Raw genomic sequence first — 27,405 nt, forward strand, 5'->3', positions numbered from 1 at the left:
CTTTATCCATTTGGAAGTGATCTGTTCTTTCAAACAGTAAAAGGTTGAATGGGATGTTATTGCAGTGTGTGTATTGATTTGTGTTGTTTTAATGGTCCAACTGAATGCTTATTTTCAACATAATACAATTTGCAAATATAGTATTAGTAAATAATTGAGAACTACATGCAAACAGGCGATATCTGCTGAGCCTTAAAGTCCCAATGTAATGAGTTCAAGTTTTGGACTCTAAGGGACGCTGTTGGTCAGCAAAACAATTTCAGTGTTAACACCCAGCCTTTCCTCCTCCCTCACTACCACAGTTTAGCATGACAGCGGTAAAACTGTCCTTCGTGTGAGGAGAGGGAGTGAAGAGGCGATTCTTTATACGTTTGTCTTTGGAATATACCAGGAACACGTTGTTGCAGTGCAATATTTTGAAACTGGATTACAAGCTCATTATTGTTTTCTTCGAGTGAGGACGCATCATTCATCCACGATCTATTGTTTCTGTCATGGCAACTCGAGGCCAATCCTACGCCAGAAGTGTAAGATGGCGATTTTCTTGTATATTGAGATGTCAACTGGGATTTCTCATTTTGCTGACATGTGTTGGTGATAGAGTGGCCGGGCAGATTCGTTATTCTATTCCGGAGGAGATGAAAAAAGGCTCCGTTATTGGCAATGTAGCACAAGACCTCGGTCTGGATCTGAGAAGGCTCCGCTCTGGCCGTGCCCGCATCGTTAGTGGGGAGAACAACCAGTACACCGAGCTGAAGACAGACAAAGGGATTCTGGTCGTGAATGAGAAAATAGACCGAGAGCAGCTGTGTGGAGACGTGACACCATGCAGCCTCAGCTTCGAAATAATTTTAGAAAACCCAATCGAGCTTCATCGTGTCACTGTCGAAATTTTGGACATAAACGACAACACCCCTTTCTTTCCAAATAAAGACATCCAGTTTGAACTGAGCGAATCTGCGACAATCGGAGCCAAATTTCCGGTTGAAAGCGCAGTAGATCCTGACGTTGGACTGAACGCTTTACAGAATTACATTCTATCTCCGAATAATTATTTCGTTCTGAAACAACATGCAAATCCAGACGGCAGTAAATACGCTGAGTTGGTGCTTCAGAAGCCATTAGACAGAGAGGAACACCCACGTGTCCTTCTAAAATTAATAGCTGTCGACGGTGGAAACCCACAGAGATCAGGTACGGTGGATATAAATGTGTCTGTTATAGATGTAAACGATAATGCCCCTGTATTTAACCAGTCAGTTTATCGGGCCACCGTCGTTGAAAATGCTCCGAAAGGAACTTACATTACAACAGTTAACGCCACTGATTTAGACATAGGCAGTAACGGGGAAATAATATTCAGTTTCTCAAAAATAAGAGGCAATATGGTGGTTATGTTTGGTATCGATGAAAACACAGGTGTCATATCAGTTGCTGGACTTATAGACTTTGAAAAAGAGAAAAAATACGAGCTTAGGTTAGAGGCAAGGGATCGAGGAGGTCTGACTGGGACCAGTAAAGTTATAATTGATGTTAGTGACGTTAATGACAATGCGCCAGTGATTAATATCATGTCATTTTCTAATACTGTATCAGAGGATGCCCCTCTCGGCACAACAATAGCTGTAATCAATGTCAAAGACGCCGATTCTGAGAAAAATGGACAGATAAAATGTACCATAGACAAAACACTTCCGTTCAAAATCCAGTCATCGTTAACGAACTACTATAATTTAGTGGCGGATCAACATTTTGACAGAGAGACGACTTCTGAATACGAGATTACAATCACAGCCACCGACTCAGGCTCTCCTCCTCTTTCTAGCTCCGTCACACTGCAGCTTAGAGTCTCTGACGTCAACGACAACGTTCCATTGTTCGACAGAAACGCATATTCCGCTTACGTCACAGAGAATAATTCACCAGGAATGTCCATCGCCTCTGTAAGCGCGCGAGACTCTGACTGGAATCAAAACGCGAGAGTCTCATATTTCCTGGAGGACACGCAAATCAGCGGTAATCCAGTGTCTAACTATGTGTCGATAAACTCTGAAACTGGGGTTTTACACGCGGTGCGTTCTTTTGATTATGAACAAATCAAACAGCTTCAGCTCGTCGTCAAAGCGCAGGATGGAGGCTCTCCTCCACTCAGTAGTAATGTGAGTGTGAAAATAATGATCCAGGACCAGAACGACAACCCTCCTCAGGTTCTGTACCCAGTCCAGACTGGTGGCTCTCTGGTGGCTGAAATGGTGCCTCGTTCAGCAGATGTGGGCTACCTGGTGACTAAAGTGGTGGCTGTTGATGTGGACTCTGGACAGAATGCCTGGCTCTCCTATAAACTGCAGAAAGCCACAGACAGGGCGCTGTTTGAAGTGGGCTTACAGAATGGAGAAATCAGAACTATCCGCCAGGTGACTGATAAAGATGCTCTGAAACAGAGACTGACTGTTATAGTGGAGGACAACGGGCAGCCCTCTCGTTCAGCTACAGTCATTGTTAACGTGGCGGTGGCGGACAGCTTCCCTGAAGTGCTGTCGGAGTTCACTGACTTTCCTCACGACAAAGAGTACAATGACAACCTGACTTTTTACTTAGTGCTGGCTTTGGCTGTAGTGTCCTTCCTGTTCATCACGTGTTTAGTGGTTATTATATCAGTGAAAATCTACAGATGGAGACAGTCTCGCGTCCTGTATCACTCCAGTCTCCCTGTGATTCCATATTATCCTCCACGTTACTCAGACACTTTGGGGACAGGGACTCTCCCACACGTGTACAACTACGAGGTGTGCAGGACGACTGACTCCAGAAAGAGTGACATGAAATATATGCAGCCGATCAGTCAAAGTTTAGTGAGTGTGGAAGGAGCTGGGACTGATGCACCGCTGGTGGAAAAGCAACTGTCAGGCACCTGTTCTCAAATGTCAACTTTGGTGAGTGATATTTTTAATCCTCCGTTCTCTGTTTATTTCTTGTTCTGGTCATCTTTTCTCCTGTAGTATTTAGAGTGACGTGCACGAGCACGATCGTCAGTGACGCCTTAGTGTCACTGACCATGGTGCTGAAACGGTCGATGGATTCTTGTTGATGTAACTTACTTTCCGTCTTGTAAAAGGACGCTCTATTTGTCTAAGTTAAAACACTACCAATACTCTGACAACGATACAATGTAACAAATTAAAATACATTCACACTAACCACAGTGTGGTTGTTGTTTTTGGAAGAAGCCAGAACAGTTACACTCAAACTCATTGGAAGTGGCATTAATAATTATGTAGAACCCACAATTTTGCTCTAATGAGAACTTTATATACATTTTACAGGATAAAATTAAACTTATTTGACAACTGGTAACAAAAGGACCAGAACAGACACTTTCACCTCACTCCTTTTGTCTTGCCCATGCCATTTTTCTTTCTTTCAAATGTGCTTTTTTGTTAAACACTAATCTTTTTGTACTTTAACATCAATTTGTATACATTAAAGTTGAATCTAAAACTATTCATGAGCATTTAATATAAAAATGTAAACTGATCTCCATAATGTGCAAACACATACATTACCGTGGATGGGCTCTGAGCGCCGCTGTTGATACATCACTGACTAACTGTGTAAACCAGCAGTGCAGTGGTCCACCCCTTTAATGCATTTCAGTGTTTTAGTGCTGAGAAAGAAGACGGTCTGGCCCGTCGAGGTCTGACGTGTGGCGTTTCTCGTTGATTTTCTCAGCTGAAATCCCGTTTACCTTTTTACTTTGTGGATTTAATGAGACCAATTTTTCATTGAAAACGATCAGTTCGTCTGGATTTATGATGGATTGTTTGAGGATTTCTGCTCGCAGAGGCCGATGGCAAGCGCTGTTTGTCATTCTTTGTCTTCTCAAGCTGAGCTCAGTGAGCGGACAGGCTCGGTATTCTGTACCGGAGGAGCAGGCAGAGGGATCTTTCGTTGGAAACATTGGTAGAGATTTGGGTTTGGATGTGGCGAGGCTCATATCAGGTAAAGCTCGTATCATTACAAAAGGAAGCCGACAGTACGTCGATTTAAACCGAGACAAAGGCACTCTTGTTATTAAAGAGCGAATCGACCGAGAAGAGCTGTGTGGGAAGACGACGCCCTGTAGCTTCAGTTTCGAGGTCATTTTGGAAAATCCGATCCAGCTTTATCGTGTAACAGTGGAGGTAATAGACATCAACGATAACAGTCCGTCGTTTCCAAAAGATGAGATCAGCTTGAAAATTGCTGAAAATGCTGGAGCAGGCACTCGTTTCTCTTTGGTTCGTGCAGACGACCCTGATGTTGGTGTTAATGATATTCAAAAGTACACACTTAAACCATCCGATCATTTCAAATTGGAAGTACAGAGTCAGCCTGATGGAGAAACATTTATCGAAATGGTTTTACAAAACCCGTTAGACCGAGAGAAAGAGGAGACTCACACACTGGTGCTGCTCGCTTCAGACGGAGGGGAGCCACACAGATCAGGGACGGTGCGTATTCACATCACTGTGCTGGATGCTAACGATAATGCACCAGTGTGTAGCCAGCCTGTTTATAAAGCTGATGTGAAGGAGAACTCTGCTGTAGGATCAGTGGTCACCACTGTCAGTGCAAATGATGCAGATAAAGGAGTTAATGGTGAAGTGACTTACTCTATTCCTCATGTAGCCAAACATGCAAAGCAGCTGTTTGAAGTAAATGTTAAGACTGGAGAAATTAAAGTTGCAGGTAGACTGGATTATGAAAAGTCTAAGACTTATCAATTAAACATTCAGGCTAGTGACCATGGGGGATTTACAGACACGTGTAAAGTTATTATTCAAATAATTGACGAGAATGACAACGTCCCGACAATTCAGCTTATGTCATTTTCTAACTCGATATCCGAGGATTCTCCTCCAGGTACAACTATAGCTGTTGTTAACGTTGATGATGAAGACTCTGATGGTAACGGTGTCGTCAAGTGCTCCATTAACTCTGACGTGCCTTTCAAAATCGGGTCTTCATTAACAGGATATTACACTATAGTAACAGAGGACTTCTTAGACAGAGAAAGTATTCCTGAGTATAATATCACCATCACCGTCTCTGACCAAGGCTCTCCTCCTCTGTCGAGCAGTAAAAACATCAACGTTAAAGTGTCTGACGTGAATGACAGCCCACCAAAGTTTGATCAGTCAGAATATAGTAAGACTGTACCAGAGAACAACTCTCCTGGATTGTCAGTGTTTACTGTCAGTGCTAGTGATGCAGACTGGGGCCAAAACGCTCGAGTTTCTTACTTCCTGCAGGAGAAACAGATTAATGGAGCTGCTGTGTCTTCGTTAGTGTCAGTAAATTCCGAAAATGGCGTCATTCATGCAGTGAGGTCGTTTGATTATGAGCAAATCAAGTGGTTTGAGTTTAACGTGACTGCTCGCGATGCTGGATCCCCTCCTCTGAGCTCAGTGGCTACAGTCAGAATTATAATCCAGGACCAGAACGACAACCCTCCTCAGGTTCTGTACCCAGTCCAGACTGGTGGCGCTTTGGTGGCTGAAATGGTGCCTCGTTCAGCAGATGTGGGCTATCTGGTGACTAAAGTGGTGGCTGTTGATGTGGACTCTGGACAGAATGCCTGGCTCTCCTATAAACTGCAGAAAGCCACAGACAGGGCGCTGTTTGAAGTGGGCTTACAGAATGGAGAAATCAGAACTATCCGCCAGGTGACTGATAAAGATGCTGTGAAACAGAGACTGACTGTTATAGTGGAGGACAACGGGCAGCCCTCTCGTTCAGCTACAGTCGTTGTTAACGTGGCGGTGGCGGACAGCTTCCCTGAAGTGCTGTCGGAGTTCACTGACTTTCCTCATGACAAGGAGTACAATGACAACCTGACTTTTTACTTAGTGCTGGCTTTGGCTGTAGTGTCCTTCCTCTTCATCACGTGTTTAGTTGTTATTATATCAGTGAAAATCTACAGATGGAGACAGTCTCGCGTCCTCTATCAGTCCAGTCTCCCTGTGATTCCATATTATCCTCCACGTTACTCAGACACTTTGGGGACAGGGACTCTCCCACACGTGTACAACTACGAGGTGTGCAGGACGACTGACTCCAGAAAGAGTGACATGAAATATATGCAGCCGATCAGTCAAAGTTTAGTGAGTGTGGAAGGAGCTGGGACTGATGCACCGCTGGTGGAAAAGCAACTGTCAGGCACCTGTTCTCAAATGTCAACTTTGGTGAGTGATATATTTAATCCTTCGTTCTCTGTTTACATTTTGTTCTGGTAATCTTTTCTCCTGTAGTACTTAGATTGACGTGCACGAGCACAATCGTCAGTGACGCCATAGTGTCACTGTCCATGGTGCTGAAACGGTCGCTGGATTCTTGTTGATGTAACTTTCTTTACGTCTTGTAGTAAAAAGGATGCTCTACATGTCTAACTGAAAAGTTAACATTACTTTAACAAATACAACAATGTAATGATTCAAAATACAATTACACTTACCACATTATGGTTGTTGTTGTTGTTGTTGTTGTTGTTGTTGTTGTTGTTGTTGTTGTTGGCAGTAACCACAACAGTTACACTCAACTCATTGGAAGTGGCATCAATAATAATGACGTTCTTTTTTTAAAATTCAAACCGGCTTCATGACGTTTTGATTATATAAATATGTATTAGATCTTTTTCAGAAGCCCACAATTGTGCTGTAGTAAGACTTTATATACATTTTACAGGGTAAAACAAAACCTTTTTGACAACTGATAACAAAAGGACCAGAACAGACACATTCACCTCACTCATTTTGTCTTGCCCATGCTATTTTTCTGTCTTTCAGATGTGCTTTTTTGTTAAACACTAATCTTCTTGCACTTTAAAATTAATTTATATACATTAAACTTAAATCTAAAACTATTCATGAGCATTTAATACAAAAACGTAAACTTATCTCCATAATGTGCAAACACATACATTACCGTGGACGGGCTCTGAGCGCCGCTGTTGATACATCACTGACTAACTGTGTAAACCAGCAGTGCTGTGGTCCACCCCTTTAATGCATTTCAGTGTTTTACTGCTGAGAAAGAAGACGGTCTGGCCCGTCGAGGTCTAACGTGTGGCGTTTCTCGTTAATTTTCTCAGCTGAAAACACCTTTATCTTTTCACTTTGTGGATTTAATGACATCAGCTTTGCATTGAAAGCGATCACTGCGTCTTTTCGTCTGGATTTATGATGGATTGTTTGTGGATTTCCGCTCGCAGAGGCCGATGGCAAGCGCTGTTTGTCATTCTTTGTCTTCTCAAGCTGAGCTCAGTGAGCGGACAGGCTCGGTATTCTGTACCGGAGGAGCAGGCAGAGGGATCTTTCGTCGGAAACATTGGTAGAGATTTGGGTTTGGATGTGGCGAGGCTCATATCAGGTAAAGCTCGTATCATTACAAAAGGAAGCCGACAGTACGTTGATTTGAACCGAGACAAAGGCACTCTTGTTATTAAAGAGCGAATCGACCGAGAAGAGCTGTGTGGGAAGACGACGCCCTGTAGCTTCAGTTTCGAGGTCATTTTGGAAAATCCGATCCAGCTTTATCGTGTAACAGTGGAGGTAATAGACATCAACGATAACAGTCCGTCATTCCCAAAGGATGAGATCAGTTTGAAAATAGCTGAAAGTGTTGCAACAGGGACTCGCTTCTCACTAGAGAGTGCAGACGACCCTGATGTTGGTGTTAATGATATTCAAAAATACACACTTAAACCCTCAGATACGTTCAAATTGGAAGTACAGAATCAGCATGATGGAGAAAAAATAATCGAAATGGTTTTACAAAACCCGTTAGACCGAGAGAAAGAGGAGACTCACACACTGGTGCTGCTCGCTTCAGATGGAGGGGAGCCACACAGATCAGGGACGGTGCGTATTCATATCACTGTGCTGGATGCTAACGATAATGCACCAGTGTGTAGCCAGCCTGTTTATAAAGCTGATGTGAAGGAGAACTCTGCTGTAGGATCAGTGGTCACCACTGTCCGTGCAAATGATGCAGATAAAGGAGTTAATGCTGAAGTGACTTATTCTATAGGTCATGTTGCCAAAGAGACAAAGCAGCTGTTTGAAGTAAATGTTAAGACTGGAGAAATTAAAGTTGCAGGTAGACTGGATTATGAAAAGTCTAAAATGTATCAATTAAATGTCCAGGCCAGTGACCACGGTGGATATACAGATAAGTGCAAAGTTATTATTCAGATAATTGACGAGAATGACAACGTCCCGACAATTCAGCTTATGTCATTTTCTAACTCGATATCCGAGGATTCTCCTCCAGGTACAACTATAGCTGTTGTTAACGTTGATGATGAAGACTCTGATGGTAACGGTGTCGTCAAGTGCTCCATTAACTCTGACGTACCTTTCAAAATCGAGTCTTCATTAACAGGATATTACACTATAGTAACAGAGGACTTCTTAGACAGAGAAAGTATTCCTGAGTATAATATCACCATCACCGTCTCTGACCAAGGCTCTCCTCCTCTGTCGAGCAGTAAAAACATCAATGTTAAAGTGTCTGACGTGAATGACAGCCCACCAAAGTTTGATCAGTCAGAATATAGTAAGACTGTACCAGAGAACAACTCTCCTGGATTGTCAGTGTTTACTGTCAGTGCTAGTGATGCAGACTGGGGCCAAAACGCTCGAGTTTCTTACTTCCTGCAGGAGAAACAGATTAATGGGGCTGCTGTGTCTTCGTTAGTGTCAGTAAATTCCGAAAATGGCGTCATTCATGCAGTGAGGTCGTTTGATTATGAGCAAATCAAGTGGTTTGAGTTTAACGTGACTGCTCGCGATGCTGGATCCCCTCCTCTGAGCTCAGTGGCTACAGTCAGAATAATAGTCCAGGACCAAAACGACAACCCTCCTCAGGTTCTGTACCCAGTCCAGACCGGTGGCTCTCTGGTGGCTGAAATGGTGCCTCGTTCAGCAGATGTGGGCTATCTGGTGACTAAAGTGGTGGCTGTTGATGTGGACTCTGGACAGAATGCCTGGCTCTCCTATAAACTGCAGAAAGCCACAGACAGGGCGCTGTTTGAAGTGGGCTTACAGAATGGAGAAATCAGAACCATCCGCCAGGTGACCGATAAAGATGCTGTGAAACAGAGACTGACTGTTATTGTGGAGGACAACGGGCAGCCCTCTCGTTCAGCTACAGTCATTGTTAACGTGGCGGTGGCGGACAGCTTCCCTGAAGTGCTGTCGGAGTTCACTGACTTTCCTCACGATAAGGAGTACAATGACAACCTGACTTTTTACTTAGTGCTGGCTTTGGCTGTAGTGTCCTTCCTCTTCATCACGTGTTTAGTGGTTATTATATCAGTGAAAATCTACAGATGGAGACAGTCTCGCGTCCTGTATCACTCCAGTCTCCCTGTGATTCCATATTATCCTCCACGTTACTCAGACACTCTGGGGACAGGGACTCTCCCACACGTGTACAACTACGAGGTGTGCAGGACGACTGACTCCAGAAAGAGTGACATAAAATATATGCAGCCGATCAGTCAAAGTTTAGTGAGTGTGGAAGGAGCTGGGACTGATGCACCGCTGGTGGAAAAGCAACTGTCAGGCACCTGTTCTCAAATGTCAACTTTGGTGAGTGATATATTTAATCCTTCGTTCTCTGTTTATTTCTTGTTCTGGTAATCTTTTCTCCTGTAGTATTTACAGTGACGTGCACGAGAACGGCTCTCTGTGACGTCATAGTGTCACTGACCATGGTGCTGAAACGGTCGATGAATCATGTTGATGTAACTTTCTTTACGTCTTGTAGTAAAAATGAAGCTCTACATCTCTAAATTAAAACACTTCCATTACTCTGACAACGATACAATGTAAGAAATTAAAATACATTCACACTAACCGCAGTGGGGTTGTTGTTTTTGGCAGAAGCCACAACAGTTACACTCAAACTCATTGTAAGTGAGTAATAATGAAGTTCTTTTTGTTTTGTTTTTAAACCGGCTTTGTGACGTTTTGATTATATGGATATCCATTAGATCTATTTCAGAAACCCACAATTTTGCTGTAGTAAGGACTTTATATACACTTTCCAGGGCAAAACAAAACTTATATGACAACTGATTTAGAAAAAAAAAGGAGCGGAACAGACAATTTCACCTCGCTCTTTTTTTCTCTCGTTCATTCTATGTTTCTTTCTTTTAAATGTGCTTTTTTGTTAAACATTAAGCTTTGTTCATTTTTAAAAGGTGTTCTATAGATTAAACTTGAATCTAAAACTATTTATGAAGTTTGAATATAACATTTAAACTGATCTCCACACTGTGCACATCACATACATTACCGTGGATGGGCTCTGAGCGCCGCTGTTGATACATCACTGACTAACTGTGTAAACCAGCAGTGCAGTGGTCCACCCCTTTAATGCATTTCAGTGTTTTACTGCCGAGAAAGAAGACGGTCTGGCCTGTCGAGGTCTAACGTGTGGCGTTTCTCGATAATTTTCTCAGCTGAAACACCATTACCTCTTCACTTTGTGGATTTCATGACATCAGCTTTGCATTGAAAGCGATCACTGCGTCTTTTCGTCTGGATTTATGATGGATTGTTTGTGGATTTCCGCTCGCAGAGGCCGATGGCAAGCGCTGTTTGTCATTCTTTGTCTTCTCAAGCTGAGCTCAGTGAGCGGACAGGCTCGGTATTCCGTACCGGAGGAGCAGGCAGAGGGATCTTTCGTCGGAAACATTGGCAGAGATTTGGGTTTGGATGTGGCGAGGCTCATATCAGGTAAAGCTCGTATCATTACAAAAGGAAGCCGACAGTACGTTGATTTAAACCGAGACAAAGGCACTCTTGTTATTAAAGAGCGAATCGACCGAGAAGAGCTGTGTGGGAAGACGACGCCCTGTAGCTTCAGTTTCGAGGTCATTTTGGAAAATCCAATCCAGCTTTATCGTGTAACAGTGGAGGTAATAGACATCAACGATAACAGTCCGTCGTTCCCAAAGGATGAGATCAGTTTGAAAATAGTTGAAAATGCTGCAGCAGGGACTCGCTTCTCTTTGGTGAGTGCAGACGACCCTGATGTTGGTGTTAATGATATTCAAAAATACACACTTAAACCCTCAGATAATTTTAAATTGGAAGTACAGAGTCAGCCTGATGGAGGAACATTTATCGAAATGGTTTTACAAAACCCGTTAGACCGAGAGAAAGAGGAGACTCACACACTGGTGCTGCTCGCTTCAGATGGAGGGGAGCCACACAGATCAGGGACGGTGCGTATTCACATCACTGTGCTGGATGCTAACGATAATGCACCAGTGTGTAGCCAGCCTGTTTATAAAGCTGATGTGAAGGAGAACTCTGCTGTAGGATCAGTGGTCACCACTGTCAGTGCAAATGATGCAGATAAAGGACATTATGGTGAAGTAACTTATACCATTCCACATGTAGCCAAAGATGCGAAGCAGCTGTTCGAAGTGAATGTTAAGACTGGAGAAATTAAAGTTGCAGGTAAACTGGATTATGAAAAGTCTAAAATGTATCAATTAAATGTCCAAGCTAGTGACCACGGCGGATATACCGACACGTGCAAAGTTAATATTCAGATAATTGACGAGAATGACAACGTCCCTACAATTCAGCTTATGTCATTTTCTAACTCCATATCCGAGGATTCTCCTCCAGGTACAACTATAGCTGTTGTTAACGTTGATGATGAAGACTCTGATGGTAACGGTGTCGTCAAGTGCTCCATTAACTCTGACGTACCTTTCAAAATCGAGTCTTCATTAACAGGATATTACACTATAGTAACAGAGGACTTCTTAGACAGAGAAAGTATTCCTGAGTATAATATCACCATCACCGTCTCTGACCAAGGCTCTCCTCCTCTGTCGAGCAGTAAAAACATCAATGTTAAAGTGTCTGACGTGAATGACAGCCCACCAAAGTTTGATCAGTCAGAATATAGTAAGACTGTACCAGAGAACAACTCTCCTGGATTGTCAGTGTTTACTGTCAGTGCTAGTGATGCAGACTGGGGCCAAAACGCTCGAGTCTCTTACTTTCTGCAGGAGAAACAGATTAATGGGGCTGCTGTGTCTTCGTTAGTGTCAGTAAATTCCGAAAATGGCGCCATTCATGCAGTGAGGTCGTTTGATTATGAGCAAATCAAGTGGTTTGAGTTTAACGTGACTGCTCGCGATGCTGGATCCCCTCCTCTGAGCTCAGTGGCTACAGTCAGAATAATAGTCCAGGACCAGAACGACAACCCTCCTCAGGTTCTGTACCCAGTCCAGACTGGTGGCGCTCTGGTGGCTGAAATGGTGCCTCGTTCAGCAGATGTGGGCTATCTGGTGACTAAAGTGGTGGCTGTTGATGTGGACTCTGGACAGAATGCCTGGCTCTCCTATAAACTGCAGAAAGCCACAGACAGGGCGCTGTTTGAAGTGGGCTTACAGAATGGAGAAATCAGAACCATCCGCCAGGTGACTGATAAAGATGCTGTGAAACAGAGACTGAGTGTTATAGTGGAGGACAACGGGCAGCCCTCTCGTTCAGCTACAGTCATTGTTAACGTGGCGGTGGCGGACAGCTTTCCTGAGGTGCTGTCGGAGTTCACTGACTTTCCTCACGACAAGGAGTACAATGACAACCTGACTTTTTACTTAGTGCTGGCTTTGGCTGTAGTGTCCTTCCTGTTCATCACGTGTTTAGTGGTTATTATATCAGTGAAAATCTACAGATGGAGACAGTCTCGCGTCCTGTATCACTCCAGTCTCCCTGTGATTCCGTATTATCCTCCACGTTACTCAGACACTTTGGGGACAGGGACTCTCCCACACGTGTACAACTACGAGGTGTGCAGGACGACTGACTCCAGAAGGAGTGACTGTAAGTTCGGCAGAGCTGGTAGTCAGAACGTGCTGATAATGGACCCCAGTTCTACAGCGACGATGCAGCGGATGCAGAGTGAGAAGAGCATCCTGGACGAACCAGACTCTCCTCTAGAGGTGGGTTATTTGTCCATCATCCTCCTTAACAAATCTTTATTTCATTATTTATAGTGTATTTTCTAGGTCACAGTTATGACTTGGTTTTGTGGTTTGTGTCACTGCCTTCTCAGAGGGCATCTTCAGCACCATGAGTGGTGGACAGCTCCTCTTTGAGTTGTATGATTTCACTATAGTTTGAAAAAGTAATAAAGGAGAATGAATATCTTTCTCAGAACTACTCTGATGCTATCAGTGTTACCTACCTGTGATGCTGTCTGTACTTTATGAGTTGTTTGTGTCTTTTGTAATTAGAAAATATGCAAAGACTTTGCGCTTCCTTCAAAGCGTTTTTTGTTTCGTTCTTAAAAAAGCAAATTTAATAGTACGATGAAAGAGTGTTTGCAGTGAGCAACATCGTGGCATTGCAGCATTTTGCTCTTCCACTTGATCTCTTACCTTCATTTAAACACCTGTATGACCTGCTTTTTGTATATCTGTATAGCTACATTAACACAACACACATGCACAGATTGAGGGAAACATAAATCCACACGTCAGCCACACTCTCTTTGCTACTATTCAAAGATGATTTTTTCCCCCTTTTCTGTACTCACAGCACTTGTCATTTTACCATTGGACTCTAAGGGCCGCTGTTGGTCTTTGAAGCACATTTAGAGCTTTTGAAATGCAGCTACACCTCCTGTATTTCTCTTAGTGTCCCGCGGAGAGCAACACATTCGGTCTTCATTTGGATTCTCAGACGAATGTAGTCGTTTCGACACTGTGGACTATAGAGACATCAACAGAAGGACGATAGGGGATAATAGGACGACTTTTTGTGAGATACCTTCGTGTGGAGTTGGGTGGATTGCTTCAGGAATATGCCTTTTATCAGCAGTGAACCCACGATTAAATGGCAAGTACGGGCCTTCATCCTTGTTTTTCTCATTGACGCGGCAGCCTGTCAAATCCGCTACTCTGTCCCAGAGGAGATGAGAAAGGGCTCCTTTGTGGGAAATGTGGCTGAAGATTTAGGTATCGACGCTAAAAGGCTGAAATCAGGCGGTGCCCGGATTGTTAGCGGTGATAGCAGCGAGTACATCCGGCTGGATGCAGACAAAGGGATTCTTGTGGTGGGAGAAAGGATAGATAGAGAGCAGCTCTGCGGGCAGACATCGCCCTGTAGCTTGAATTTCGAAATGATAATGATGAATCCAATGCAACTACACAGCGTCGTAGTGGAAGTGTTAGATGTAAATGATAATGCGCCTGTGTTTCCTGAGAAAGAAGTGCGTGTAGAAATACTAGAATCGGCTCTTCTTGGAACCGAAATATTACAAGAGAGTGCCACCGATCTAGATGTAGGCATCAATGCTTTACAAGGCTACACGTTACACCCCACAACGCATTTCAATATTAAGGTCATGTCCAGCCCAAATGGTCATAAATATGCACAGCTGTATCTTTCTAATGCCTTAGACCGCGAGAAAGAAGACACGCTGCTCCTCATGCTTACTGCTGTGGACGGTGGCGAACCACAGAGATCAGGGACACTAAAAATACATGTAACCGTGCTCGACACAAATGACAACGCTCCGGTTTTTACGCAATCAAATATCAAGGCGTCTGTTAAAGAAAATGTTCCAAAGGGAACGTTAGTGGTGAGCTTGAGCGCTACGGATGCAGATGATGGGATGTATGGCCGCGTTACCTACCACTTTAATCGCATGTCTAGTAATGTTGCAGAGCTATTTCATCTGGATGAAAACAGCGGTGATTTAACTGTCAACGGCATGATTGATTATGAAGAGAATAAAGTATTTGAGATTAGCGTGCAGGCAAAAGATCAAGGTGGACAAAGCACATCCACAAAAGTGATAGTTGAGGTGATGGATGTTAATGACAATGCACCTGTAATAACGCTGACCTCGTTTTCTAGCTCCATCGCTGAGGATTCTCCTATTGGAACCACTGTGGCGATCATAAACGTTAAAGATGTAGATTCAGGCAAAAATGGCAAAGTAGACTGCTCAGTTAATGGCAACATCCCGTTTGCAATCCACTCATCTCTAAAGAATTATTATACTGTGGTGACAAACGGTGTCCTTGACAGGGAGCGTAATCCTGATTACAATATCACTTTCACTGCTATGGATGAAGGCAGCCCAGCACTCTCAACTAACAAGACAATAACACTTCGAGTATCCGACGTTAATGATAATGCCCCTGTATTTGAACAGAGTTATTATGAAGCTAATATCATGGAGAATAACTCCCCAGGGTTATCTGTATTTTCTGTGAAAGCACACGACTCTGACTCGGGCCAAAACGCACGTGTGTCTTACCTGCTTATTGACACTGAATTAAATGGTAACCCCATATCCACCTACATATCTGTTAACGCAGAGAGTGGAGTTATACAAGCAGTTCGATCATTTGACTTTGAACAAATTAAAAGTCTAAATATTTTTGTAAGAGGACAGGATGGGGGTTCCCCGCCTTTAAGCAGTAACGCCACAGTTAAATTAAATATTCAAGATCAGAACGACAACCCTCCTCAGGTCCTGTATCCAGTCCAGACTGGTGGCTCTCTGGTGGCTGAAATGGTGCCTCGTTCAGCAGATGTGGGCTATCTGGTGACTAAAGTGGTGGCTGTTGATGTGGACTCTGGACAGAATGCCTGGCTCTCCTATAAACTGCAGAAAGCCACAGACAGGGCGCTGTTTGAAGTGGGCTTACAGAATGGAGAAATCAGAACCATCCGCCAGGTAACTGATAAAGATGCTGTGAAACAGAGACTGACTGTTATAGTGGAGGACAACGGGCAGCCCTCTCGTTCAGCTACAGTCATTGTTAACGTGGCGGTGGCGGACAGCTTCCCTGAAGTGCTGTCGGAGTTCACTGACTTTCCTCACGACAAGGAGTACAATGACAACCTGACTTTTTACTTAGTGCTGGCTTTGGCTGTAGTGTCCTTCCTCTTCATCACGTGTTTAGTGGTTATTATATCAGTGAAAATCTACAGATGGAGACAGTCTCGCGTCCTGTATCACTCCAGTCTCCCTGTGATTCCATATTATCCTCCACGTTACTCAGACACTTTGGGGACAGGGACTCTCCCACACGTGTACAACTACGAGGTGTGCAGGACGACTGACTCCAGAAGGAGTGACTGTAAGTTCGGCAGAGCTGGTAGTCAGAACGTGTTGATAATGGACCCCAGTTCTACAGGGACGATGCAGCGGATGCAGAGTGAGAAGAGCATCCTGGATGAACCAGACTCTCCTCTAGAGGTGAGGCCTTTGACATACTGATCTTCATCTTTAATTGTGTGTGTGCTTTTTCAGAGGCATCACTAACCAGTGTGTGGTGTTTGGGCTCACATGTTGCTGGTAACCCATAACACATTTTCAGAACTACAGCTCATGGACAGCTCCACTGACTGGAGGTTAATCGTATTTCGTGAATTGATTCACTGTGACGCAAAACCTTGTGTTGTTTTAAACAGTGAAAACCTAATGTCATCTCTTACCTGAATTCCTATAGATACATTTTCACATATTTAATGCCTTATAGCATTTGGTCCAATGTAAATTAAGGCAGATCCGGAGAGACTAAAGCCTTTGTTCTGATTAAAGACACAAGTTATGGTAATTAAAGATACAACACAAACTTGCGAAAGAATCAAACACAGTTTTGGTTTTCTGTTTTATATGAATGGATTACAGTGTTGGCGTTTTGATCTACAATTCTAGCTCTTCGACACCTAAAGTGCTTGGCATTTTATCTTTTATTTTCTGCTTGTGTTCATGATATTCATGCTTTGGACAGTAAGGGACGCTGTTGGTCAGTGAAACAAGTGATCAGAGTTGATTCAGAGGAGGCAGAGCCCTCATTTTTCTGTTCAGTCAGGAGAGAAGACAAACCGTGGGCTTCATAAGCAGGGCTACGGTCACAATTTCATTCGGAGCGAGGACTTTAACATCAGATGATCGTTTGATGATACTGCCTTTGTTCTCTGTGGATTGTATATGTTTTCACCTTTTCTTATTTTTGCAATGGCGTTTGAAAGGTCTCCTCCTTTTTGCGTAAAATGGCGTTTGTACAGCAGGTCAGTATGGCTGTTTCTGCTGTTCCTTTGCTGTCTCACTCACACCGTGTCTGGCCAAATCAGATATACAATTCCGGAGGAGCTGAAAAAGGGATCTCTTATCGGTAATGTAGCTCAAGATCTTGGTTTGGATGTGCAAAGGCTTCGTTCTGGTCGGGCCCGTATCGTGACAAGACAAAGCATCCAGTACACCGAGCTGAAAACAGACAAAGGCATTTTAGTCGTGAACGAGAGAATAGACCGAGAGCAGCTGTGCGGAGACGTAACACCCTGCAGCTTCAGCTTTGAGGTGATTTTAGAAAATCCTATGGAATTACACCGAGTAACAGTGGAGATAGTTGACATAAATGACAATGCTCCGACGTTTACGAAGGATGAAATTAAATTTGAAATAAGCGAATCTGCCACACTGGGATCACGCTTTTTGTTACCCAGTGCCGAAGACGCAGATGTAGGCAGTAACGGCCTCCAGAAATACATACTAACTACCAATGACATATTTAGTTTAAAGCAACACTCGAGTCCAGATGGCCGAAAATATGCCGAGATGATCTTACAAAAGCCATTAGACAGAGAAAGCGAGCCAAGAATGTCACTGAAGCTCATCGCTGTTGACGGTGGAACTCCGCATAGATCTGGTACAGTAAATATAGATATTACAGTGCTTGATGCTAATGATAATCCTCCCATTTTTAACCAGACTCTCTACAGGGCTACTGTCTCAGAGAATGCATTGAAGGGCACCTATATTACTACAGTAAATGCCAGTGATGCAGACAGTGGATCAAACGGTCTTGTCACATATAGATTCTCAAATATGAAAAAACAGCTGGTTGATATATTTAATTTAGACGAAATTACCGGAGTCATCACACTCACAGGGCAGGTAGATTATGAAAAAGATAAGAAACATGAGATTATGATTGAAGCTATGGACCAAGGAGGTCTGACAGATTCAAGTAAGGTGTTAATTGAGATTGTGGACGTCAACGATAATGCACCGGTCATAAATGTGATGTCATTCTCAAGCCCCGTGCCGGAGGATTCAGCCCCGGGTACCACAGTAGCAATAATTAATGTGATTGACGCAGACTCAGAGCAAAATGGCCAGATTATATGTACAACAGACAGCAGCCTCCCATTTAAAATTAAATCAACATTAACTAATTACTATGCATTAGTAACGGACTCTGCTTTTGACAGAGAAGTTGTACCAGAATATAATATCACTGTAAGAGCAACCGACTCGGGATCGCCACCCTTGTCAAGCACAACAATATTACGTCTGAGAATCTCTGATGTGAATGACAATGCTCCAGTATTTGAAAAAAATAGCTACGTTTCTCACGTGCCAGAAAATAATTCCCCTGGAATGTCTATATTTTCCGTCAAAGCACAGGACAATGACTGGAACCAAAACGCTAGGATATCGTACTTTCTCGAAGAAACACAGATCAATGGGAGTCCCACCTCCTCTTACGTCTCCATAAACAGTGAAACTGGAGCTATACACGCAGTGCGCTCGTTTGATTATGAGCAAATTAAACAGCTGCAGCTTGTCGTCAAAGCGCAGGATGGAGGCTCTCCTCCACTCAGTAGTAATGTGAGTGTGAAAATAATGATCCAGGACCAGAACGACAACCCTCCTCAGGTTCTGTACCCAGTCCAGACTGGTGGCTCTCTGGTGGCTGAAATGGTGCCTCGTTCAGCAGATGTGGGCTATCTGGTGACTAAAGTGGTGGCTGTTGATGTGGACTCTGGACAGAATGCCTGGCTCTCCTATAAACTGCAGAAAGCCACAGACAGGGCGCTGTTTGAAGTGGGCTTACAGAATGGAGAAATCAGAACTATCCGCCAGGTGACTGATAAAGATGCTGTGAAACAGAGACTGACTGTTATAGTGGAGGACAACGGGCAGCCCTCTCGCTCAGCTACAGTCATTGTTAACGTGGCGGTGGCGGACAGCTTCCCTGAAGTGCTGTCGGAGTTCACTGACTTTCCTCACGACAAGGAGTACAATGACAACCTGACTTTTTACTTAGTGCTGGCTTTGGCTGTAGTGTCCTTCCTGTTCATCACGTGTTTAGTGGTTATTATATCAGTGAAAATCTACAGGTGGAGACAGTCTCGCGTCCTGTATCACCCCAGTCTCCCTGTGATTCCATATTATCCACCACGTTACTCAGACACTTTGGGGACAGGGACTCTCCCACACGTGTACAACTACGAGGTGTGCAGGACGACTGACTCCAGAAGGAGTGACTGTAAGTTCGGCAGAGCTGGTAGTCAGAACGTGTTGATAATGGACCCCAGTTCTACAGGGACGATGCAGCGGATGCAGAGTGAGAAGAGCATCCTGGACGAACCAGACTCTCCTCTAGAGGTCAGTTAAATAATGTAGCTTCGTCTCGATGTCATTATTTCTCCTCCTGTGTTTAGTCACATTGATAGTGAACCTCTGCGCTCTATACCTACATTTTCAGCACCATGGACAGCACCTCACTTTGTATCACTTTCCTCTTTATTCACATTCAGATCTTCAAACACTCTCAACTGTTGATATGCTGACAGGTTATTTCACACGCACATTACTTCACTCAGTTATATTGTATGTTAAATCGAACTAAAAATTAGCTTTTTTTCCCCAATATTATAAATATGCTTAATACTGGCAATCAAAAATGCCATTTTTATTGACTCTCCTTGTATATGTTTGTTTGCTATGATGTATTCCCTTGCTCTTGTTGTTACTGTTACTCTTTAACATTTATATTCACTGCATTTTAAGTATAGGCAGAATTGAACCATTAAATGATAAACTGCAGTTCTTGCTAAACATGTTTACTCAATGAGACTGGTTTGGTCACACAGTCATATTGCTGACTATCTGATCTTGGTTTGGGTAGGAGTGTGTATTTATATGTTAAATCCTGGATTGATATATTTCGCCTATTCATTTTGTAATTGTTGTATCCATAGATTAAATTACACTGAAACATTTTTATTTATGTTTTATTATCTAATCTAATGGCAGTTGGCTCGGTTCTTTCCCCCTTTTGGACTCTAAGCGACGCTGTTGATCAGTAAAACAGTGTGGTGTTGTCGGACTGATAGAGGAGAGAAAGGGGAGAGGGAGAAACACTGTTCTCATACAAGGAGGCGTTCGAGGGAAATACAGTCGCCTGGTTTGAAGCAGCTTTTTCTATTTGATAATCTAACAGTTTTGCTGGACATAAATGCAGGACTTTTGAACTGGAAATACAGCTTGCGTCTACGTGTGTGGTGTGTGTGGATATATTTTTGAAGAGACATTTAGGATTTTATTCTTTACGACATGGGGACACGCCAGCATCGATGCGGAAAATGGCTGTTGTGTTGGACACTTACATGGCAGCTGTTCATTTTTGTCTCCATGATTTCCACTATCAGCGGTCAAATCCGTTATTCAATACCGGAGGAGATGAAGAAAGGCTCTCTGATCGGTAATGTAGCGCAAGACCTTGGTTTGGACCTGAATCGGCTCCGTTCTGGTCGGGCCCGTATCGTGACCGGAGAAAACAACCAGTACACTGAGCTAAGAACAGACAAAGGGATTCTAGTCGTGAATGAGAGAATAGACCGGGAAGAGCTTTGTGGAGACGTAACACCGTGCAGCTTCAGCTTCGAAATTATTTTAGAAAATCCAATTGAACTGCACAGGGTGACAGTAGAAATATTAGACGTCAACGACCATGCGCCAACCTTCAAAAATAACGTGATTAATCTAGAGATTAGTGAATCTGCAACGATAGGATCTCATTTTGACTTAGAAAGCGCATATGATCCCGATGCAGGAATTCACAGCTTGCAAAAATATGTTTTATCGCGGAATGATAATTTCGCTTTGAAGCAACACTCCAACGCTGATGGAATCACATTCGCTGTGATGGTTTTACAGAAGCCATTAGACAGAGAGCTGAATCCACACCTCTCTTTGAAGCTGATTGCAGTAGACGGAGGAACTCCACAGCGATCTGGTACAGTGAATATAGAGATAACTGTTCTTGATGTCAATGATAATCCTCCAGTATTTAATCAATCACTCTACACTGCTACTGTTATAGAAAATGCAGCCATAGGCACCTACATAACCACTGTGAATGCTTCAGATGCCGACAGTGGGTCTAATGGCTTGGTCGCGTATACTTTTTCTAATTTAAAGGGAAAGTCTGGCGAAAAATTTGAAATCGACAGTGTATCAGGCAAAATAACTGTTGCTGATAATATTGATTTCGAAAAAGACAAAAAATACGAAATAAGAGTGATCGCGAAAGACCAGGGTGGCTTAAGTGACGCAACAAAAGTTGTCATCGAGGTCACTGACATAAATGATAATGCACCGGTTATAAATATAATGTCCTTCTCCAACCTGATTTCAGAGGACGTCCCCCCAGGCACGACTATAGCTGTTTTTAATGTAAAAGATGCGGATTCTGAAAGAAACGGTCAGATTACCTGCTCAATAGATTCTAGTCTTCCTTTTAAAATCCAGTCTTCTTTGACTAATTATTACAATTTGCTTTCAGATGCAGCTTTTGATCGTGAAACGAAAACAGAATACAACATAACCATTACTGCAACTGATTCAGGGTCACCCCCACTTTCTACTAAAACAACTTTACACCTGAGAATTTCTGATGTAAACGATAATGCTCCGCTCTTTACTAAACCGAGATATTCTGCATATATAATTGAAAATAATCTCCCTGGTTTGTCAATATTCACCGTGAGCGCGCAAGATTCTGACTGGAATCAAAACGCACGAATCTCATACTTTCTTGAGGACACTCAGGTCAGTGGCAGCCCAGTTTCCTCTTATGTATCCATAAATTCTGAAACTGGAGTGATACACGCAGTGCGCTCGTTTGATTATGAGCAGATCAAACAGCTGGTTTTCAGTGTCAAAGCGCAGGATGGAGGCTCTCCTCCACTCAGTAGTAATGTGAGCGTGAAAATAATGATCCAGGACCAGAACGACAACCCCCCTCAGGTTCTGTACCCGGTCCAGACTGGTGGCTCTCTGGTGGCTGAAATGGTGCCTCGTTCAGCAGATGTGGGCTATCTGGTGACTAAAGTGGTGGCTGTTGATGTGGACTCTGGACAGAATGCCTGGCTCTCCTATAAACTGCAGAAAGCCACAGACAGGGCGCTGTTTGAAGTGGGCTTACAGAATGGAGAAATCAGAACCATCCGCCAGGTGACTGATAAAGATGCTGTGAAACAGAGACTGACTGTTATAGTGGAGGACAACGGGCAGCCCTCTCGTTCAGCTACAGTCATTGTTAACGTGGCGGTGGCGGACAGCTTCCCTGAAGTGCTGTCGGAGTTCACTGACTTTCCTCACGACAAGGAGTACAATGACAACCTGACTTTTTACTTAGTGCTGGCTTTGGCTGTAGTGTCCTTCCTCTTCATCACGTGTTTAGTGGTTATTATATCAGTGAAAATCTACAGATGGAGACAGTCTCGCGTCCTGTATCACTCCAGTCTCCCTGTGATTCCATATTATCCACCACGTTACTCAGACACTTTGGGGACAGGGACTCTCCCACACGTGTACAACTACGAGGTGTGCAGGACGACTGACTCCAGAAGGAGTGACTGTAAGTTCGGCATAGCTGGTAGTCAGAACGTGTTGATAATGGACCCCAGTTCTACAGGGACGATGCAGCGGATGCAGAGTGAGAAGAGCATCCTGGACGAACCAGACTCTCCTCTTGAGGTTGGCTTTGTCTTTTTCTAAAGTTCTATTAATTTACAATTTTATGTTAATTTTTATATTAGATATTTGGTGTCAATACAAATATTTAGCCTTATCAGATAATTACTCACATCAGTGAACATGAGTCTTTTAGAACAAACGACTTTTTGAAATCATTTACTTGCGCTTAAAGTAACATTTAAATAAGGCTTTGTTTTTTGCACCATCAATAATATCAGTGCTCAAGTATTAATCAAAAGTGGACCATACACATATTTGACAAGAATCAACTTGTACCGCAATTAACATGAACATTTTAAACCTGTTTTATCCGCCAAAGCGCACTGACTGGCAAAAAATGGGTACCTTGTCCTTCCTTTTATTTTGTGTATTTTAACTTTGCTAATGCAATCCGATTTAACGTCAGACATACATATTCACACTGTAAGAGTTATACGGTCCGTCTACTTGTTGCCTTTGTCCGTCCTGTCAGTGCCCGTCAGCACCATGGACAGCGCAACATTGCCCCTTTCCTTTTTCCAGTGCCTCTCCTCCGTGTGTTCGTATAGCTGCTTCACTGAGCCTCTGTATATGTGTGTGTGTGTATATATACGTGTGTGTGTGTGTGTGTGTGTGTGTGTGTGTGTGTGTGTGTGTGTGTGTGTTTTACATTTCACTGATGTGCACAGCAAGTTATCTCTATTGTTTTAGTATTTAACGTGTAAATATAAACATATCTGAACATACATTTTGATCAACACCCCTGAAAATCAGCAGTGTCTTTGTAATGTGCAGTACAGTGAATCCAACTCACAGGGACGCTGTTGACCAGTCTGCTGAAATTTCAGAGCTCATTGCAGCTGTACCTCCCCCATCATCTCCAAATGTTACGGAGGAAGAAAATACAGAATTAAAAGGCACGTTGTGGAAGAGGGAGATGATCAAACACGGAGATACCAGGCGATTTATCAGCATTCTTGGGAGTTTGGATTACTGATTTTTGTATCGAAAATCTTTCACTGGATAAAGGATTTGTTACCATTTTTATGGACGGCAGAATGTCGGACAGAACAATGAAACGGCAAGTAGGCCTGCTGTTGTTTGTGTCGGTTGTTTCTCTCAGCTCGGTTTTAGGGCAGGTCAGCTACTCTATTCCCGAGGAAATGGCAAAAGGATCCTTGGTTGGCAACATAGCTCAGGATTTAGGTTTGGATGTGAAACGGCTGAAATCGGGGAAGGCTCGTATTTACACCGGGGAAGGTACAGAATACATCGAGCTGAATAAAGAGAGAGGAGTCCTTGTAATGAAAGAGCGGATAGACAGAGAAGCGCTCTGCGGACAGACGACGCCCTGTGCTCTTGATTTTCAGATAATCTTGGAGAATCCTATGCAGTTTTACAGCATTACTGTCGAGATCACCGACATTAACGACAACTCCCCCGGTTTTAAAAATAGTGCAATGAAATTTGAAATTAGTGAAACAGTTCAAATTGGATCGAAATTTGTCTTAGAAAAGGCTGTTGACGTCGACGTGGGTATTAATGGACTCCAGGGCTATTCGCTGAGTTCAAGTGACACATTCAGTTTAATCCCTTATCGAATTGGCAGCAGTAGAAATGTTGAGATGGTTTTAAAGAAGCAGCTTGACCGAGAGAAACAGGAACGCCTGTCTTTAGTATTGACTGCTACGGACGGTGGCGACCCGCAGCTCTCTGGAACGATCCAAATAATAATTAGTGTGTTGGACGCAAACGATAATGCACCTATTTGTACTCAGACAGAGTATAAAACTAATGTAAAGGAAAATTCGTTGAAAGGAGCGGTCCTAACCACTGTGAGCGCATCTGATGCAGATGAAGGTCCGCACGGACACATACAGTATTCAATTTCTAATGTTCCAGAGGGCGCACTTGACCTCTTTCATGTAGATCAGGAAAATGGTGTGGTTACGTTAGTGGGGACACTTGACTATGAGAAATTTCGACATTATGAGATAGATGTCCAAGCATCAGATGCAGGTGGTAACTCAGATGTGTGTAAAGTCATAATCGAGGTGCTGGACACAAACGACAACCCACCAGCTATTAATATTATGTCAACGTCATCCAGTATATCTGAGGATGTTAAACCAGGCACAGTTCTGACAATGATGAACATTCAGGATCCAGATTCAGATGAAAATGGCAAAGTCCACTGTGTTTTAGATGAAAATACTCAATTTAAAATCATGTCAACATCAAATAATTTCTTTACTTTAGTGACAGACAGTGAATTAGACAGAGAGATCGCGTCACAATATAATATTACAGTGACCTGCTCTGATGAGGGAGTGCCCTCCCTCTCCAGCAGCGTCACTCTCACCTTACAGATCTCTGATGTGAATGACAACGCGCCTGTCTTTGAGAGGAGCTCATATGAAGCCTACATTGTAGAAAACAACACACCAGGCCTCTCTATATTCACAGTGAAAGCCAGAGACGCTGACTGGAACCAGAATGCTCGTGTTTCTTACATCCTGGAGGACTCCTCTGTTAACGGAGTGCCAGTCTCCTCATATGTGTCCGTCAGTGCCGACAGTGGAGTCATCCATGCAGTGCGCTCTTTTGACTACGAGCAGATCAAAGATTTCCAGTTCCGCGTCAAAGCGCAGGATGGAGGCTCTCCTCCACTCAGTAGTAATGTGAGTGTGAAAATAAGGATCCAGGACCAGAACGACAACCCTCCTCAGGTTCTGTACCCGGTCCAGACTGGTGGCTCTCTGGTGGCTGAAATGGTGCCTCGTTCAGCAGATGTAGGCTATCTGGTGACTAAAGTGGTGGCTGTTGATGTGGACTCTGGACAGAATGCCTGGCTCTCCTATAAACTGCAGAAAGCCACAGACAGGGCGCTGTTTGAAGTGGGCTTACAGAATGGAGAAATCAGAACTATCCGCCAGGTGACTGATAAAGATGCTGTGAAACAGAGACTGACTGTTATAGTGGAGGACAACGGGCAGCCCTCTCGTTCAGCTACAGTCATTGTTAACGTGGCGGTGGCGGACAGCTTCCCTGAAGTGCTGTCGGAGTTCACTGACTTTCCTCACGACAAGGAGTACAATGACAACCTGACCTTTTACTTAGTGCTGGCTTTGGCTGTAGTGTCCTTCCTGTTCATCACGTGTTTAGTGGTTATTATATCAGTGAAAATCTACAGATGGAGACAGTCTCGCGTCCTGTATCACTCCAGTCTCCCTGTGATTCCATATTATCCTCCACGTTACTCAGACACTTTGGGGACAGGGACTCTCCCACACGTGTACAACTACGAGGTGTGCAGGACGACTGACTCCAGAAGGAGTGACTGTAAGTTCGGCAGAGCTGGTAGTCAGAACGTGTTGATAATGGACCCCAGTTCTACAGGGACGATGCAGCGGATACAGAGTGAGAAGAGCATCCTGGATGAACCAGACTCTCCTCTAGAGGTCAGTTTTACAGAAATGATAATGTAACTAATGACATATCCATGTTTTTACGAGGTCAAGTGGTGGAGTGTTTTAATTTCCCCTGTCATTTAAGTTAGTGTATTGACACTTCTTGGGCATTCCGGTCGTATTTTCTTTCTTGAATATGAACAAACTATTTTTTCTATTTTCCTTTTACAGATTTATGTTTCAGGAGTCTTATTACCAAAAGGATATTTTATTTGTTCTTCAGTGTAGTAGGTTTTCGACCGTTATAAAAAAGTGTGTTTCGTTAAACAAATGCTTCACTACTTTTTTCTCAGTTCAGCACCATGGACAGTTGCCTCGTTTCTTTAGGTCTGAATGCTAGAACGGTTCATTGTTGCAGTGTGACTTCATGTTGCCTAAATGAAAGTCCTTCCACAATTTGAAACTTGTATATGATCTGTCTGTTTTCATTTCGTTTCGTTTCTTTGACTTCAGTTTACTTCATGGTGGTTAGCAGCACACTTGTTTTGCTAATGAGGAATGCTCGCATTTTCTCCTACCTCTTTGAGATATTATAGTTTACAAAGCATGAGATCGATCAACTTGATTTCCACTCATTTTAAATGATATACTTAGCTTAGGATGGAACGTGTTATTACAGCTTCATAGCACTGTAGACAGAGCGAGTTTCAAGACCTCTACTGTGTGTGTGTGTGTGTGTGTGTGTGTGTGTGTGTGTGTGTGTGTGTGTGTGTGTGTGTGTGTGTGTGTGTGTAACATCATGTAGTTTACTACAGCGAGACTTTATCTTTCCTCATCACTCTTTGAATCTTATTTACCAAGGCCCTTTTCTTCTTCTTTTTTTATTCAATGGGGTTGACCTGTCAGGCTCTGCTCCATTTTCCCAAGAAAACGTTGAAAGAATATGTTTCATTTTAAAATTTGTTGTAGATTTGACATAACTGCTCAACCTGCATCTAGGACCAAACAATATTGAAACCATTGATCACTTTCTATATTTCATAGTATTCTGTAGTTCAGCATTGTGAACTCTTAGGGCCGCTGTTGGCCAGTCTGTGTAAGTTAAGGAGAAGCAAGCAGCAGTACCTCCCCCATCATTTCAGATAGA

At 43.3% G+C, this 27,405-nt stretch overlaps 7 protein-coding genes across 24 annotated transcripts in view; all 7 read left to right on the plus strand.

Moving 5' to 3' along the window:
• LOC311257657 (protocadherin gamma-C5-like) overlaps positions 1-27,405 on the plus strand; it is a 262,082-nt gene that overhangs the window by 129,188 nt on the left and 105,489 nt on the right. The gene's annotated exons all lie outside the window — the stretch shown is intronic.
• Positions 324-6,275, plus strand: LOC311257481 (uncharacterized protein; the record flags this gene model as incomplete). The annotated part of the gene is made up of 2 exons (XM_084353124.1): positions 324-2,995; positions 3,674-6,275. The coding sequence occupies exons 1-2, from the start codon at positions 495-497 to the stop codon at positions 6,273-6,275; spliced, it is 5,103 nt and encodes a 1,700-aa protein (XP_084209250.1). The 5' UTR covers positions 324-494.
• LOC311257482 (uncharacterized protein) lies at positions 7,039-13,069 on the plus strand (the record flags this gene model as incomplete). Its single annotated transcript, XM_084353125.1, has 2 exons — positions 7,039-9,632; positions 10,553-13,069. Exons 1-2 carry the CDS (start codon positions 7,218-7,220, stop codon positions 13,067-13,069), a joined length of 4,932 nt encoding a protein of 1,643 aa, XP_084209251.1. The 5' UTR covers positions 7,039-7,217.
• LOC311257672 (protocadherin gamma-A5-like) lies at positions 13,724-16,311 on the plus strand (the record flags this gene model as incomplete). Its single annotated transcript, XM_084353488.1, has 1 exon — positions 13,724-16,311. The coding sequence occupies exon 1, from the start codon at positions 13,879-13,881 to the stop codon at positions 16,309-16,311; it is 2,433 nt and encodes an 810-aa protein (XP_084209614.1). The 5' UTR covers positions 13,724-13,878.
• LOC311257661 (protocadherin gamma-A1-like) lies at positions 16,929-19,500 on the plus strand (the record flags this gene model as incomplete). Its single annotated transcript, XM_084353475.1, has 1 exon — positions 16,929-19,500. Exon 1 carries the CDS (start codon positions 17,029-17,031, stop codon positions 19,498-19,500), a length of 2,472 nt encoding a protein of 823 aa, XP_084209601.1. The 5' UTR covers positions 16,929-17,028.
• Positions 20,287-22,890, plus strand: LOC311257669 (protocadherin gamma-A10-like; the record flags this gene model as incomplete). Its single annotated transcript, XM_084353483.1, has 1 exon — positions 20,287-22,890. Exon 1 carries the CDS (start codon positions 20,443-20,445, stop codon positions 22,888-22,890), a length of 2,448 nt encoding a protein of 815 aa, XP_084209609.1. The 5' UTR covers positions 20,287-20,442.
• On the plus strand, positions 23,578-26,336 carry LOC311257483 (protocadherin gamma-A2-like; the record flags this gene model as incomplete). Its single annotated transcript, XM_084353126.1, has 1 exon — positions 23,578-26,336. The coding sequence occupies exon 1, from the start codon at positions 23,895-23,897 to the stop codon at positions 26,334-26,336; it is 2,442 nt and encodes an 813-aa protein (XP_084209252.1). The 5' UTR covers positions 23,578-23,894.

The sequence above is a fragment of the Pagrus pagrus genome, assembly GCF_965226575.1.
Source record: "Pagrus pagrus genome assembly, chromosome: 5".
Classification (NCBI taxonomy): domain Eukaryota; kingdom Metazoa; phylum Chordata; class Actinopteri; order Spariformes; family Sparidae; genus Pagrus; species Pagrus pagrus.